The 14,703-nt window shown below is 37.9% G+C and overlaps 2 protein-coding genes across 3 annotated transcripts; one reads left to right on the forward strand and one right to left on the reverse strand.

The window, feature by feature from the left end:
- The first annotated feature begins 1,472 nt into the window (after positions 1 to 1,472).
- LOC149407719 (OBERON-like protein) lies at positions 1,473 to 5,080 on the forward strand. 2 transcript variants are annotated; one of them, XM_089615134.1, is made up of 3 exons: positions 1,473 to 1,567; positions 2,419 to 3,577; positions 4,188 to 5,080. In XM_089615134.1, the coding sequence occupies exons 2-3, from the start codon at positions 2,446 to 2,448 to the stop codon at positions 4,832 to 4,834; spliced, it is 1,779 nt and encodes a 592-aa protein (XP_089471260.1). In that variant the 5' UTR covers positions 1,473 to 1,567; positions 2,419 to 2,445; the 3' UTR covers positions 4,835 to 5,080. The 2 variants fall into 2 exon arrangements, with proteins under 2 accessions (XP_089471260.1, XP_089471268.1); XM_089615142.1 differs by having other exon boundaries at positions 2,423 to 3,577.
- A 7,427-nt stretch (positions 5,081 to 12,507) lies between these two features.
- On the reverse strand, positions 12,508 to 14,355 carry LOC149407720 (uncharacterized). Its single transcript, XM_089621581.1, has 5 exons — positions 14,319 to 14,355; positions 13,924 to 13,979; positions 13,631 to 13,727; positions 12,705 to 13,486; positions 12,508 to 12,606 (listed from the first exon to the last, which is right to left on the reverse strand). Exons 1-5 carry the CDS (start codon positions 14,353 to 14,355, stop codon positions 12,508 to 12,510), a joined length of 1,071 nt encoding a protein of 356 aa, XP_089477707.1.
- Positions 14,356 to 14,703: the final 348 nt, after the last annotated feature.

Raw genomic sequence — 14,703 nt, forward strand, 5'->3', positions numbered from 1 at the left:
TCATGGTGTCGTTTTCCATGTCTACAAAAGAAATCAACAAATATTGATAATCAAGTTGATATAATTCAACACAAAAATAATCAGAATTATTCAAATTTCCTTCCACGATCAAACTGTCTTAAGGAACATATATTGCTTTAAGATGGTTAAAAATATTAGTGAAATTAATATTTATTTTGCAGGAATAATTAAACAACCGAAGGAACGGACAGCGACGGAAACTTGCTCGCGTGTGTAATGGACTTGGACTTGCCTAATCTCTTGACTCTCTACAAAACTACCTTTGGAACTCAAATCTTTTTGAACAAATTTGTTATATAAGATCACATATTTGTTCATTTTCACTCCATATGTGACTCTTGAATTTAACTTAATATACATAATTAATGTGTTTACGCAATTAAATGTATTTCTTTTATAAACATATTTTGAACATCACACTCATTATAATTTTTACAAACTAAAAATCGATATTATACCCACTACCGGCCTTGGGCTAAGGCGGGCTAAGCCCAGGCCTAGGGCCCCATATGTGGATGAGCCCCAAAAAATTTACACTTTTTGCCTATTTTTAAGAAAACTTATATTTTTTATCCTAAAATTTTACACTTTTGGCCCATTTTTTTAAAAAATTTACATTTTTATCTTGAAAATTTAATTTTTTATTAGTATTATAGGGCCTCAAAATATTGAATGCCTAGAGCCCTCGGTGAGTTTGGGCCGGTCCTGATTATACCCCTTTTCGAAAGGAATAAAAAAATGCTGTAATTATCCAATGCTGTTAAGTGGTTCCACTCAAAACTTTCCCTAAAATTAGAAGTTCACAGGACAATAAATACTCTACATTATTCTCACTTTATTAAAAAAAAAAAAAACAACAATTCCAGATAGAAGATTTATTCAGTCCAAAAAAGACCCAATGATCAACATTTTAGAGCTAGGGTCTGATAAATTTAAGAAAATCAAATCTTACTGTATACTAACATTTATAGGGAAATGTCCGAAAGCAATATTAAAGAAAAAACAAACTTAATTAATTAACATCTAAGCTGTCTCTCGGCCAAGGAAGCCAGCAAATAAACCTAAATTCTCGACATAACTATTTTTTTTTTTTTTTTTTTTTAAATTTCTTAAAGAATCGACTAAGCAGGAACAATAAATAATGACGTCGTCGTAAGTGCAAAGAAATTCTTTAGAAAAAGTCCAAACACAGCGCCGAAATGACTATTCAGACCTCCACAGAGAGAAGAAAATCGTGAGCAATAAGAGCTAGTCAAGTCCGACACTTTACCCACGACCTACCAATCACCGGTTCAGCCGGTCATCCCTCAGCGTTGAAAATCGGAAAATCGGCTCAACCTTCGTGGACTTATAACCGTTTCAGGGGTCTTCAGGTCAACTCGCCGGTTAAGGGCATATTGGGGATAAAACTCCAATATATAAAAGAGAAGTACAATCCTTATTACACATTTGTTGTCTTTTTCTTTCTTTTATTTTGAAGGAACAAAAAAATTCTCACGATCTTCGTTCGTCTGAGAGCCGATCTGCCCGGCTGTGTTTTTCTCTGGTAAGCTCTCTCTGCCTCTCTCTTTACTCTGGTATTTCTCTTCTGTTTGGTTAATCGAAAACGAGGAAAATTATGAGTATTTTGTTCGCCTTTACTGGTTTGGTTTGAAATTTAGTGATGAATAGAGCTTGCTCGTAAGCGATTCGTAGTGATTGTTCTGTTTGTTGGCCTTTGAAAAGTCTGAGATTCGGGAGTTTGTTCTTATTTTATTTGTTCTTTTCCTCTGTTTCCAAAATAAGTAACTATTCTTTTTTTTTTTTTTTTTTTTTCAATTTTTTATGGGTGTCACAACTGTTTAGGCATGGGTTTCGACTTTGAGATCTACTGACTCGGGTTTGTTTGATCATATTGATTTTTAACCTATTTTATGAACTGATTCTTCAGAATTTGTTGTTTAAGGCATTTGTTCATTATTTGCTTGTTATTCTTCATAGTTGACTTGATGTAGGACTCTTACCCAAATTCTCGCCCACAGTTTTTCTGGTCTAATTCAAGTATTCATCTTTACATACGAAGACTAGGAATTTTCCATGAAGAAATCAACAGCTTGTTTAGTTGGGAAAATGACTAGTTTGATTAAGTATTCATCTTTTCATTCGAAGACTGGTTTATACCATGAAGAACTCATTAGCTTGCTAAGAGAAATGATGAATTTGACCAATGTGTCTAAAGAAAGGGTATTATATCTGCTTGTCTAGCCTAGTTGTATTTTACACGTGCTCGTTAATTTCTCTTGGTATTTCTACTTGTTTTATGAGATACAATCCCATTGCCTATGTGTTTTCGATTGATTTCAGATTCTATACTAGTTCTTGATTGTCAATAACGAGTTGGTATTATTTTTGTTCTAGTCAGTCACCGAGTAACGCTGCTGGTTGATGGGTACATCGTCCGACCCTGACATCCACAACCACTCATCCTCGAAAATGCTTCCGCCACGTCAGCAGCCACGCCCGGGCGGCGGTCCTCAGACATCTCTGGCCCTCGTATCCTCCTCCGATGCCAGGATGTCGCCGGAGGACCCGCACCGGTCGAATTCCGACAACCACCGCGAGTCTCCGACCGAGAGCGCCAGCTCTCGTGACGACAACTGGCCCGAGAAGAAGCCAGAGAACGGAAAACTAGAAAACCACGATTTCCCTGAACAGTCCGTGATCCGACGCGTCTCGAGTGCTGACAAGATATCTCTGAGGGACATAGCGAGAGAGAGGGTCGAGATAATCTCCGAAAAAATGTACCGCCTTCCTGACGAGTTTCTCGAGGACGCGAAGAACAGCCTCCGTGTCATACTCGACGGAAACGGAGGAACCCAACACAGAGATGAGTTCTATATCCTCCAGAGGCTCGTTCAGACGAGGCCAGATCTAACGGCCAAGACGTTGATCAGAGCTCACAGAGTCCAGCTCGAGATCTTGGTTGCGATAAACACTGGGATTCTTGCGTTCTTGCACCCGAATGTCAGTCTCTCTCAGACCTCGCTCATCGAGATCTTCGTGTACAAAAGGTGTCGGAACATAGCGTGCCAGAATCAGCTTCCGGCAGATGATTGCACCTGCGAGATTTGCTCCAACAGAAACGGGTTCTGCAATCTCTGCATGTGTGTGATCTGCAACAAGTTCGACTTCGAAGTGAACACGTGCCGCTGGATCGGCTGTGACCTCTGCTCCCACTGGACCCACACGGACTGTGCGATCCGCGATGGGCTCATTTCCATGGGCCCGTCTGTGAAAGCCGGGGCGGGCCCGACCGAGATGTTGTTCAGGTGCCGGGCTTGTAGCCGGACTTCGGAGCTTCTGGGGTGGGTCAAGGATGTGTTCCAGCACTGTGCTCCGGCTTGGGAACGCGAATCTCTCACGAGGGAACTTGACTTTGTCAGTAGAATATTTCACGGAAGTGACGACCAACGTGGCAAGAATCTCTTTTGGAAGTGCGAGGATCTGAAAGAGAAGCTGAAGAACGGTGTTGTGGATTCATCAGCTGCTTGCCGCGGAATTTTGATGTTTTTTCAAGGTACTGGTTTGTTTTTCATAATCGTTTCAACTACAATCAAGTATTACATAAGAAACTCAATAAAACAATTAAAAAGAGAAAGCTTCAGTTGAGCTAAAGCAAGGCACAAATCAGCTGGATCAATCTAGATTGAGATCGGTCAGGGAAAAAGAATAAAAATCGGTTTCTAATGAATATTACCAAAAGGGAAGTTGCGCAATTGATTGAATTCCACAGTTCCTCTAGTTGGAAAATTAAGCATCAACTATTGGTAGCAGATAATAAACAAGCACGTCTAGATTTATCAAAAGTATCGCATTACCCTTATGCTGATATTACCCCTGTAGTGATTTCTAGATCAAAGAGAATTATTCATGAATTCATTGCTACTTGAGCGATTTCTGTTTCTTATATTATGTAAATCACTGGGAAATTATCCTGTATTATAAATTGATATGTGTTACCGTTGCTGGATATTTCTGCTTTTTTTTTTAGGTGGTGGTTTGATTTTTGTAAGGATTTATTAGTGTACAAATTGACTAGGCCAAAAGAGAGTTGATTGTACACTCTGAGCTTTCGAATTCGTTGGTTTGCTCAACTGGTTGTTGATTTGCTTCTGATTTTGATGCAGAGCTGGAATTGGACTCGCCAAAGAGCCAAGAAAACGGGGAGGGCGGAAGATTAATTGCGCCCCAAGAAGCGTGCAACAGAATAGCGGAAGTGGTTCAAGAGGCGATAAGGAAGATGGAAATGGTGGCGGACGAGAAGATGCGAATGTACAAAAAAGCCCGCCTCTCCGTGGAGGCCTGCGACCGCGAGCTCCAAGACAAGGCCAAGGAGGTCTCGGAGCTCAAGTCCGAGAGGCAGAAGAAGAAGGTCCAGATCGACGAGCTCGAGAGGATCGTGCGGCTCAAACACGCCGAGGCCGACATGTTCCAGCTCAAGGCCAACGAGGCCAAGCGCGAGGCCGAGAGGCTCCAGAGGATCGCCCACGCCAAGTCCGACAAGTCCGAGGAGGAGTACGCCGCAAGCTACCTCAAACAGAGACTCAACGAGGCCGAGGCCGAGAAGCAGTACCTCTTCGAGAAGCTCAAGCTCCAAGAGGGCTCAAGAGCTTCTTCTCAGAGCGGCTCAGGCGCCGGAGCTGGCTCAGCCGATGCTTCTCAGATGATGCTGTACTCGAGGATGCACGATCTCCTTTACAGCGCCAACAATGGCCCTCCGTCCAAGACTGACTCGCCCTCCAACGACCGAAACCCCTTCAGAAAGAATCCATGAGTGTGTGTTCTCTCTCTCTTTTTTTTTTTTTTTTTTTTTTTTTTTTTTTCCGCCTCTTGGCACGTGTTCTAAGATATAACTTTTAGATTATATGGGGATGGAAAAAGGGGATTGTTACTGTATGTATAATGATAATTAGGCGTTTAATGCCTCCGTATTTTGATCATTGGTAAACATATTTCGGACTCTTGAAATCTGGTGTACTTTACAAATCTTCTGAGATAATCTTTGTACTTTTTAGTTTCATTGTTTTACTAGTTTTTTTTTTCTATTTTTTTTTATAATCTATTTACAAGTTTCATGATAGCACGGCAAGAAATAAGGGGACTTCAATTTATTTAAATTTGAAGATTAGGGTTTTTCCATTAAGGACTCATCAGCTTGCTAAGATAAATGATGAATTTGACTAATGCGTCTAAAGAAATGACGTGCCTTAAAGTTTGTTTAGGGAGGGGGGGGCAAAAATTTTATTAGCGTATACGACGATGATGAGTTTGTTTATTTATTAATGTCATACTTGACCGTGCACAAAATGGATGGCAATTTTTCGTCGAAACAATTCATCTTTTCCATATTAATACTTAGCGGTTGTCAGTGAAATATCTCGATGACTATCATTGGCCTTATCTGTTTATTCGGAGTCTTATTTGCATAAACACCAGTTTACAAAATTCTATATTTTTTTTATTCTCTCGCCTGCTAGTTTGTTTTCCTTTTTTTATCATTACAATATATAATTTCAAAGTTCTTTTTAGTAACTGAAATTTTCTCTGGTTCACACTTCACACTAGGACTATGACGACTATGACTATAATTTCCTAGCTAATTGAATTTGGTTTCTTTCACAATATTTATCTTAAAATGGATTTTGTTTGCGCCACTGACCTCTTAGCTAATTTAATGCAAGACTAACCTCCTAATTTGATGAAACACTGGGATTCTGGCGTTCTTGCACCCACACGTCAGAACTCGCTCATCGAGATCTTCGTGTACAAAAGGTGTCGGAACATAGCGTGTCAGAATCAGCTTCCGACAGATGATTGCACCTGCGAGATTTGCTCCAACAGAACTGGTTCTGCAATCTCTGCAACAAGTTCGACTTCGAAGTGAACACGTGCCGCTGGATTGGCTGTGACCTCTGCTCTCTCTGGACTTAAACGGACTGTGCGATCTGCGACCAAGATGTTGTTCAGGTGCCGGGCTTGTAGCCGGAAATTGGAGCTTCCCGGCTTGGGAACGGGATTCACTAACTAGGGAACTCGACTTCATCAGCAGAATATTTCACGGAAGTGACGACCAACAAGGCAAGAATCTCTTTTGGTAGTGCTAGGATATAAGTGGAAGAACGGTGTTGTGGATTCATCAGCTGCTTGCGGAGGAATTTTGATGTTTTCTCAAGGTACCTTTTTTGTTTTTCATGAGCGTCAAGTGTATTTCAATATATAATCAAAAGGAGATTGCTTTAGTTAAGCTAAAGCAAGGCACGGAGTAGACAGTGCTGAATTAGTCTCAATTGAGAAAGGGAGCTAATTAAAATAGCCAAAGGGCAATGATCTAATCCCACTGTTCCTCTAATTGGAAGATTAAGAGTCAACTACTGATATCAGATAAAAACAACAATCCCATATCACTACATTATCCTTAGACTGATATTATCCTGTGATGATTTCTAGATCAAAGAGAATTATTTATGCATTCATTGCCACTTGAGCTATTTTTATGTCTTATATTGTGTAAACCGCTATGAAATGTTCCTGTATTGTTTGATATGTGTTACTGTTGTTGGATTTCTCTGGTCAAGACATCACTGGAACTCAATCCTTGGCGATGTAGAGGTTGCCTGTCCATGGACATTACGCATGAGAGTAACATACTTTGCGATATAGCCATCAATGTGATCATGTAATTGTCCGTAGGCTTCCTTCAGCAAATTGATTGCTTCTTAGATCCTGAAACGAAATGAGTACCACCTTATATAAACCTAGGTAATGCAAAAGTCAAAACAAGTATAGCAAGAGTTTTCTTACTAATCCTTACACAGCAGTGTCAATCACATCTTCATCTCCATCTACAACCTTCTGAACGGCTTTAATTTCGGTGAGGACCATGCTCATTCCGCGAGCTCTTGCGCTCTTCCACAGCTACCCGAGCATATCCTCGATGATCACGAAGAAGTCGGGTGGTTCGGTCTCAATAGAAGTAGCCATGTCTCGGAGGATCTGGTCAATCAGAGCTTGCAAGTTGTTGTAGTCGGACAAGTCCATGTTCTCGAACTTTCTGGTGATGACACCATTGTTGATCAACTTATCCCGATCACAGACAAAGTCCATTAGTGCATCTAGGATGTTCTGAGTCACAACAACTTTCTTGTTCTTTATCTTGTCCATAATCTGTATGAACATTACACATCGAAAAGAACAAAATAGATAAGTACGATTCATTCACACTTATCTTCGCCTTTTAGATAAGAATCGAAGCTTGTTCTTAGTGTTTTGATATTATTTAGTAGTTTTTAGCATATTTTCAGGTATAAGAGAGTGAGAGAAGGTTATGGTGTGAAAAACGAGGTAAATCGGAGCTAAAAGTAGCAAATTACGGCTCTCGGAAATCGAGAGTTAAAGCTGGAAAAAGTCAGCAAAAAAGTCGACGCAACACGTTGACCATTAGACAAATGCGACGCGTCCACTCCTTGACGCGTCGCGTGAGCGATGCAAACTTTTGATGAGAAGTTTACGTGATGGACGCGTTCGAGGTACGCGACGCGTGGAGCAGACGCGAGCGTCCAATACTCGACGCGTCGCGTACGTACACAGAGACAACTTTTTAAAAACTCAATTTTTGAGCTGATCTCAACCCTTGGATCCGATCCAAGGGTTCAAAATGCTCCGCAAACACCCCTTTGAAAGCCATATACTCTTGATTAGGTCACTTGGAGGAATACACTTGATTTTCTGTAGAGAGTTTTGAAATCTTAGCTTTTGGGAGAAGCTTTTTGAAGTTCTTGAGCTTTGGAGTGAAGAAGAAGAAAGAGTGAAGTTTCATCCTCGCCATCATCATCACCATCTCATTTATTTACAACTAAATTAGGACGCTACTACCCTTATATTTTCACGCCCACTATGATTCGTGTCATTAATACGTGATCAGCTCTAATATTTGGATGTTAATGCACGCGAAAATCGAGGAGTAATTATAACCGTCAGCTGCGTTCACATTAACACGCAACCCCTCAAATTTATTGTTTAAAAAAAAAAAAAAGGCCAGAAAATCGCGAACAAGCAACTGCTCAAATTTGAACCGGAGTAAAATCAACCCCTTTATTTACAAATGAAATCGAAACCCAGACAAGAAAGGCTTCAAAAACAGCGACGACGAAGTAGAACGAACATAAGTTAATAAATAAATTGAAAAATAAGATTCGTATCGGTCTTCTTTGTATAAGTTTCTTTGCATGTCTATGAATCGACAAATTTACCCAGAATCAAACACTGATAATATGAGATTTCCTGTTTTTATTTTTTTTAACACACGACATCACTGTGGTAAAGAACAATGGCGAGGAAATCCCCCTCAAAGAAAAAAATCCAACCTGAAGTGAGCCAAGAAAAGGGGAATAAATTCAGTCGGAAAAAAACAAATGCAACAAAGGTATGTTTTTTATGCCGAGATTTTATTGTCATTCTCGATAATGGTTGATAAACTTGAAGAATTCAAGATATTTGATTTAAATCGTAATAAATGTATTTTAGGGTATTGATCGCTTGATTGTAAGTACAACGAAATGGTATTGTGCTGAATGAAAATGGTTAGGAATTTGGGGTTAATGGAAATACATATGATGATCGGTTAATATGTAAATAAATTTTGTAAATCTGGTATATACACTAAATTAGTGTTAAAAATTGTAAATGTTGGGGTTGTAAATAAGTTGTAAATAGTATTGTTGTGTAAATAAATTTTAGCTCTAAGATATGAAATGAGTGCAGGTTGAAATTTTTTTATGATTTGATTATTATGTTTGTGTGTAGATAGGAGACATGATTGTAGAAAGGAAGAACTGAGATTTAAAACAACGAATCATAGTTCATTCATCATTCAACGTCATTAGCAACCTCATGTCACTCCTAGAAAAAGAATACCAATAGCAGGAGCTGTTCGGTCGTGGGCCATTTGCTCATCTTCAGCACCTACAAGGCCATGTATATCCCAAAAAACTGGCACATTTACTAGTGCTCAGTCAAGTAGAGTCCGGGAATGTAGATGAACTACATTTCAATATATGTGGAAACATATTGGTTTTCAATATGTATGACTTTGAGTTGATATCAGGTAAATGTTTAACATACGTAGTTGCTGAGTATAGCACGTTGTATTTGTAAATTGATGAGTTATTTACGGTTTAAGGGATGTTATTTACAGGGCTGAATTGCGATCGAGTGCCACGTATACACGACAAGCTACGCTCCGTTAATCCTTTGAAGGATGAGTACTTCAAGGTGGCCGAAACTCAACGTGCACAATTCTTACTTGGCATTCTCAGCAGCAAATTTGGAGGTACGGACGAGGAACGAGTGGCACTTATTAACGTGGCCATACTAGAGACGATGATTCTACCTAGGGAACGGCAAGCTAAAATTCCCGATGACCACTTAAAAATGGCCGTTGACACAGAATTATTCAAAAGTTATCCATGGGGCACAGTTAGCTTCAACGCACTATGCCATTCCCTAAAGAAATCCAAAAACTATGCCGCTGAGAAAACAGGATTCAATATAGATGGGTTTCTACATCCCTTAATTGCTTGGGCATATGAAGTCATTCAAGAGTTTGAAGCCCAAGGATATGCAACTCGTACAAAAGAAATGACCATACCTCGACTCCTCAAGTGGAATTTCAATTACCGCCCGGAGTACGACGAACTGCAACAATATATCTTCGACCATGACACGGTACTTGAAAACATTATAGTTGAATCTAAGTTATTCTGTAAATATGTTAATGGTTGCTTGTAAATAATCGTTGTCTTTGTTGTAGCTGCGCATTAATCCAGTAAATGCTACTGAAGAAGAGCAAGCAGCTAGGTACATGAGAACGAGTAGACGATGTTAGTCCGGAGCTTGCCCCCAAATCTGTTGAAAAAGGAAAAGGAGTGGCTAGCAGTTCTAAGGGTTTGGAAAGTGAAACAACAATCAACTCCTCTGATGATGTTCATATGAAGCTGGAGTATGCTCTCCAAACAATAGAAATGCTCGACGCCTTATTGGATGTATTTCAAGTGTACATCCGAAAAGATTACGATGAAACAACACCGCAACAACCAAGAAAAGAAAATGTATTAATTTTGTTTAATTTTTCCAATTAACCAATAACTAACCATTATTATACAGGTCTCAAGTGGTACAATGCATACTAAGACAGTTGAAAATCCGAATCAAACTCCAATAGATGTTCATGTACGCTATCGCCATTCCGTGTAAATAAGTTTCAACATAACACTGAAAATATGTGTTTAACTGTGTCTACCATTATGTCTAACAGGAAACAACACCTATTAATCAACAGGAAGAAACTACACATGTGCAATCCCAACAACAAAAGAGGTAAACCATACTAATTACATTGGTTAATATATAGTATAATATCGTCACGTGGTTATCAATTTACAGGTCCCAGAAGTTAGGAATGTAGCAAAACCAAAGCCAACTCAAGTGACACTAACAAACATGGTATTACGTTGAGCATATTCATGACATATAGTATTTGTTAATAAACATCTTATTTACATAGTATTTACTTAAGATTTGCAGGAATATGTTGTTAATGGTGTTCTTATTTACATCTTATTTACAGTGTATTACTAGAGGTTTTGACACTAATGTTAATGCCAATCCATTTACAGATGCTCCGAAAAAGAACTTCAAAAGTGGAGCCAACAATTCTTGATTCTGTTTCTATGGTACAAAATATAACTTAATTGAAGTTACAAAAATGTCATATCTAATTTATTAACACGTCGTTTACGACTTTTTTTATGGTAGGATATTTCACCACTTCTTGGAATGGAAAAGGTAGCACGTTATAGTCCGGTATGTCAAATAAATATAACTTTATAATATGGTGCAATTAGATTAAGACTAACAATGACTTATCACAGGACGATTTGCAGAAGCTACAAGATGATTGGGTTTTTACCGTAAATGATGTGTTGAATAGCATTCCTAACAAGTACGAATTTGAACAACTTCCACAGGTTGTTCAAGAGAGTGTGGCCCAGCAAGAAGTTCTAAACAAGCAAGTATACAAACGCTTGAGAAAGAATGGCCAACCAATTCCAAAGCGAACGATGACAACCGCTGTTCAGCCACCTCCAATAGTGACCGAAAATATCCAAACCCAAAATGTTGACGTACACAACCCGCATGTAATGTTATATATGTTCTAAAAATAATGTTAAAAATTGGTGAATTAATAGTTGTTAATTTATCATATTGTTCTTATTTGTAAATGAACAGGTAGTTGACAAGGTCACCGATGATAATGGAAAGCAAAAAAAGATAGGAAGGACGTTGCCAAATCCACAGCCTGTCACACAACGTCCAAAACGAACATGTAGAAAATCGGTGTTCACTACCTCACCATACGTCACCGAAACTAGAAGTAAGAGGACTGAAGAAGGAGAACCTAACAAAGAACCAGACGGCGAGGACACAGATAACATGGCAAATGAAGAAAGCACCCAACCATCTTTTGATATAGGAATTTGAAAATATGTTATTTACTAAAACTCTAGTATAATTGTTCCTAAGTTATCTTTTGATAAACATAGCTATAATGTGAGTGAGTGCTAATGCATGAATGTTAATTAGCACATGACACTCATTTTGGGTGTTAAGGTCGTTGATAGATCCAGTATTATGCTTTAGATTGCTATATTATGAGTCTTACCTACTATGTTAAAAGATTTTAGCGTTCTGAGTATGTTAATTGATATCTTATTTACCAGTTATTTACAGTAGTAGTTCGTGTAGATTTCTATTAATGGACATCTTATTTACCATCTATTTACATTATAAAAACATTTTAATCAAGTCTGTTGTTTGAAAAGTTGTTAATAAAAAAGTTATTAACTGAATAAAATAACGTCATAATAACATATTCAAAACATACATGTCTGTAAAATCTTTTATTACAATAAAATACAAAATACTTCTCATGTACTCAAGATTAACAATAAGCATAAAACATCAAATGTTCAACAATTAAACAAACAATTATTCAAAAAATCTCCAAAAAAGTAAACAATACAAACATCACCAGAAAAAATTAAAAACTATTAAAAACATCCCATAAACCAACTAACTTAGGCAACCCCTTTTGTTATGACCAATCTGGCCACATTTGCCACATCGATGATTGTACGGGTGAAATTTTTCATGCTTCGACCGATACCTCTTCTCTTTCGGTCGCCCAGCTTGACGTTTATGAATGGGAGACTTAATAACTTGAGCGTCAATAGGCAGCTCCCAATCGCCTTCATGAGAAATTGGGAAAACATATTTGTCATACGTGGCAGCAAAGTATTCTTGACTATAATATGCTGGCACAAAATCAATAGGACGTAAATTTTTCCTATATAAAGCCGTACACGCATGAGAACATGGAAAGTCTTCAAGCTACCAATAACAACATGTGCAAGTTCTAAGAGAAACATCAACAACTCGACGAATTGCCCCATCAACAACTTCAAATTCATTGTCATTGATGGCATTAACCTGCAATTGCGTGTAAATAAATATTGTCAAAATGTGCTGTTAATAGGTTGTATATAATAATGCAATTAACAGACAATCTGGAATAGTTTATAACTCACATTCATTGATCGAGCAGCCTCTTGCGAATCAAAAAGCATCTTGAACCCAGTTCCTGTAAGTCCTGAATGCATCTTTGGAATTAGCTCCCTCTTCTTGTTGATCCAATTTTGAATTAGACTTCTATAACTCAAAACGAGACATGCAACCGGCCAGCCTCTAGCTTCTCGCAAAACATCATTCAAACATTCAAAAATGTTTGTGGTCATTACGTCAAACCTTTTCCCCGGAAACTTGCTCCTAGCCCACAGCTCTGGATTAGCTTTGAGAAGATACTTTTTGATTTTTACTTTGTTGTTGGAGAGTATATTAAGCCAATATTCAAACTCTCTTACAGAATACGCTTTAGCACATCTATAAAAAAGTGGCTGAATGTATGTTTTACCAAATTTGGCCTTCATATTACCCCAAAGATGTTGCATGCATATAGCAAATTTCGCCTCCGGAAAAACATTGCCAACCGCCTTGTTAATTGACTTGTGCCTATCCGAAACAAAAACCAAGTCTTTTCGAACACCATACACAATTCGAAGATGCATCATAAACCAAGACCAAGATTTGTCATTTTCAGAATCCACAATACTAAAGGCTAATGGAAACAAATGATTATCACCATCTTGAGCAGTGGCCAGAAGTAATGTACCATGAGATTTTCCTTTCAAGAAAGTACCATCAACAGATATTACCGGGCGGCAATATTGAAATCCTTGTACAGAAGCACCAAATGCCAAGAAGAAATACCTAAATGTCCCATCAGGTTCGATCTCGGTCACAGTATAAGACCCTACAAACATAATAGTTTATAGTTGTAAATAAGTCATTAATTTACAACAAGTTCAGTAAATAACCGACGAAAACAGAATCCATATTGTAAATGTATATAATATTTACAGACTACAATTATAGTAAATAAGCTGTAAATAATAACCTGGATTTTTCTCTTTGATCATTTCACCAACTAGTAGTAAATGACTATATGACTCTTCAAAATCACCACGAAGATCCCTCAAAGCTTCTTTACGACCCTTCCATGCCCGAAAATATGTTACCTCCACATTAAATCGGGTCCTCATAATTTCAGCCACACCGGAAGGCGTAATTTGTTTTGCCAATGATCCGCGAAAATCATCTTTGACACATTTGCTAATAAGAACAGACGATGCATGTTTATTCTTGTGCACAATAGATTTACCATAACAAGTATGGTCTTTAACATATGACCTTATGACCCATAATCCGGAATTCTTGCAAACCGATGCATTTAACTTCCAGGAACACTGCATATCCGAACAACCAATACTATAACGCGTTTTACTGGATCTCAACACCTTGAATTCAAAATTGTTGCGAACTGCAGTCATGCCAATAGCCATTTGAAGTACATCTTTGCGTCTAAATACGTTATTAACATTAATTTCAAAATTCATAGGAAAATTCCTCAAATCCGGTTCATCATACAAAACAATTTCTGCCGGGGGTTCTTCATGACTAGAATGAGGCATTAAAGCTTTCGACGATTCATGGCATTGTTGCTCAAATAAATTCACTGAAAAAATGGTAAAATTGCATGAGGAAACAATTATTGAAATAGCATGAAATGAATAAAAAACACATACCTGAATCAATTAGAGAAAAAGACGACCATTCACCCATGCTTTGGGACGGTTTAATTTATGGGAATAATTTTTTTTTCAAACGTTGAAACCTGGGAAATAAAAATTTGAACAACTATTGGCGGCCAAATGTATTTGAATAAAGCGTTCAACAAATATCAACTGATAATATTTTCAATAAATAGATTTATTATTAACAGATTTCCAGTGAATAATTTGTAACAAAATTAGAAACTAAATATCCTAAAAATATGCCCTCATAATAACTACCTGCACGTATTCAAAATTAAAATTTTGAATCAGAAATTTCAAAATTCTCGCAAAAATTGAATATTGTTTAATTAAAACTTGCCGAATTTTTTTTTCAAATTTCAAACAAAAAAAACTG

This window comes from Urtica dioica, chromosome 1 (assembly GCF_054948205.1).
Source record: "Urtica dioica subsp. dioica isolate 48M chromosome 1, U.dioica_male_clone48M_v1_H2, whole genome shotgun sequence".
Lineage (NCBI taxonomy): Eukaryota > Viridiplantae > Streptophyta > Magnoliopsida > Rosales > Urticaceae > Urtica > Urtica dioica.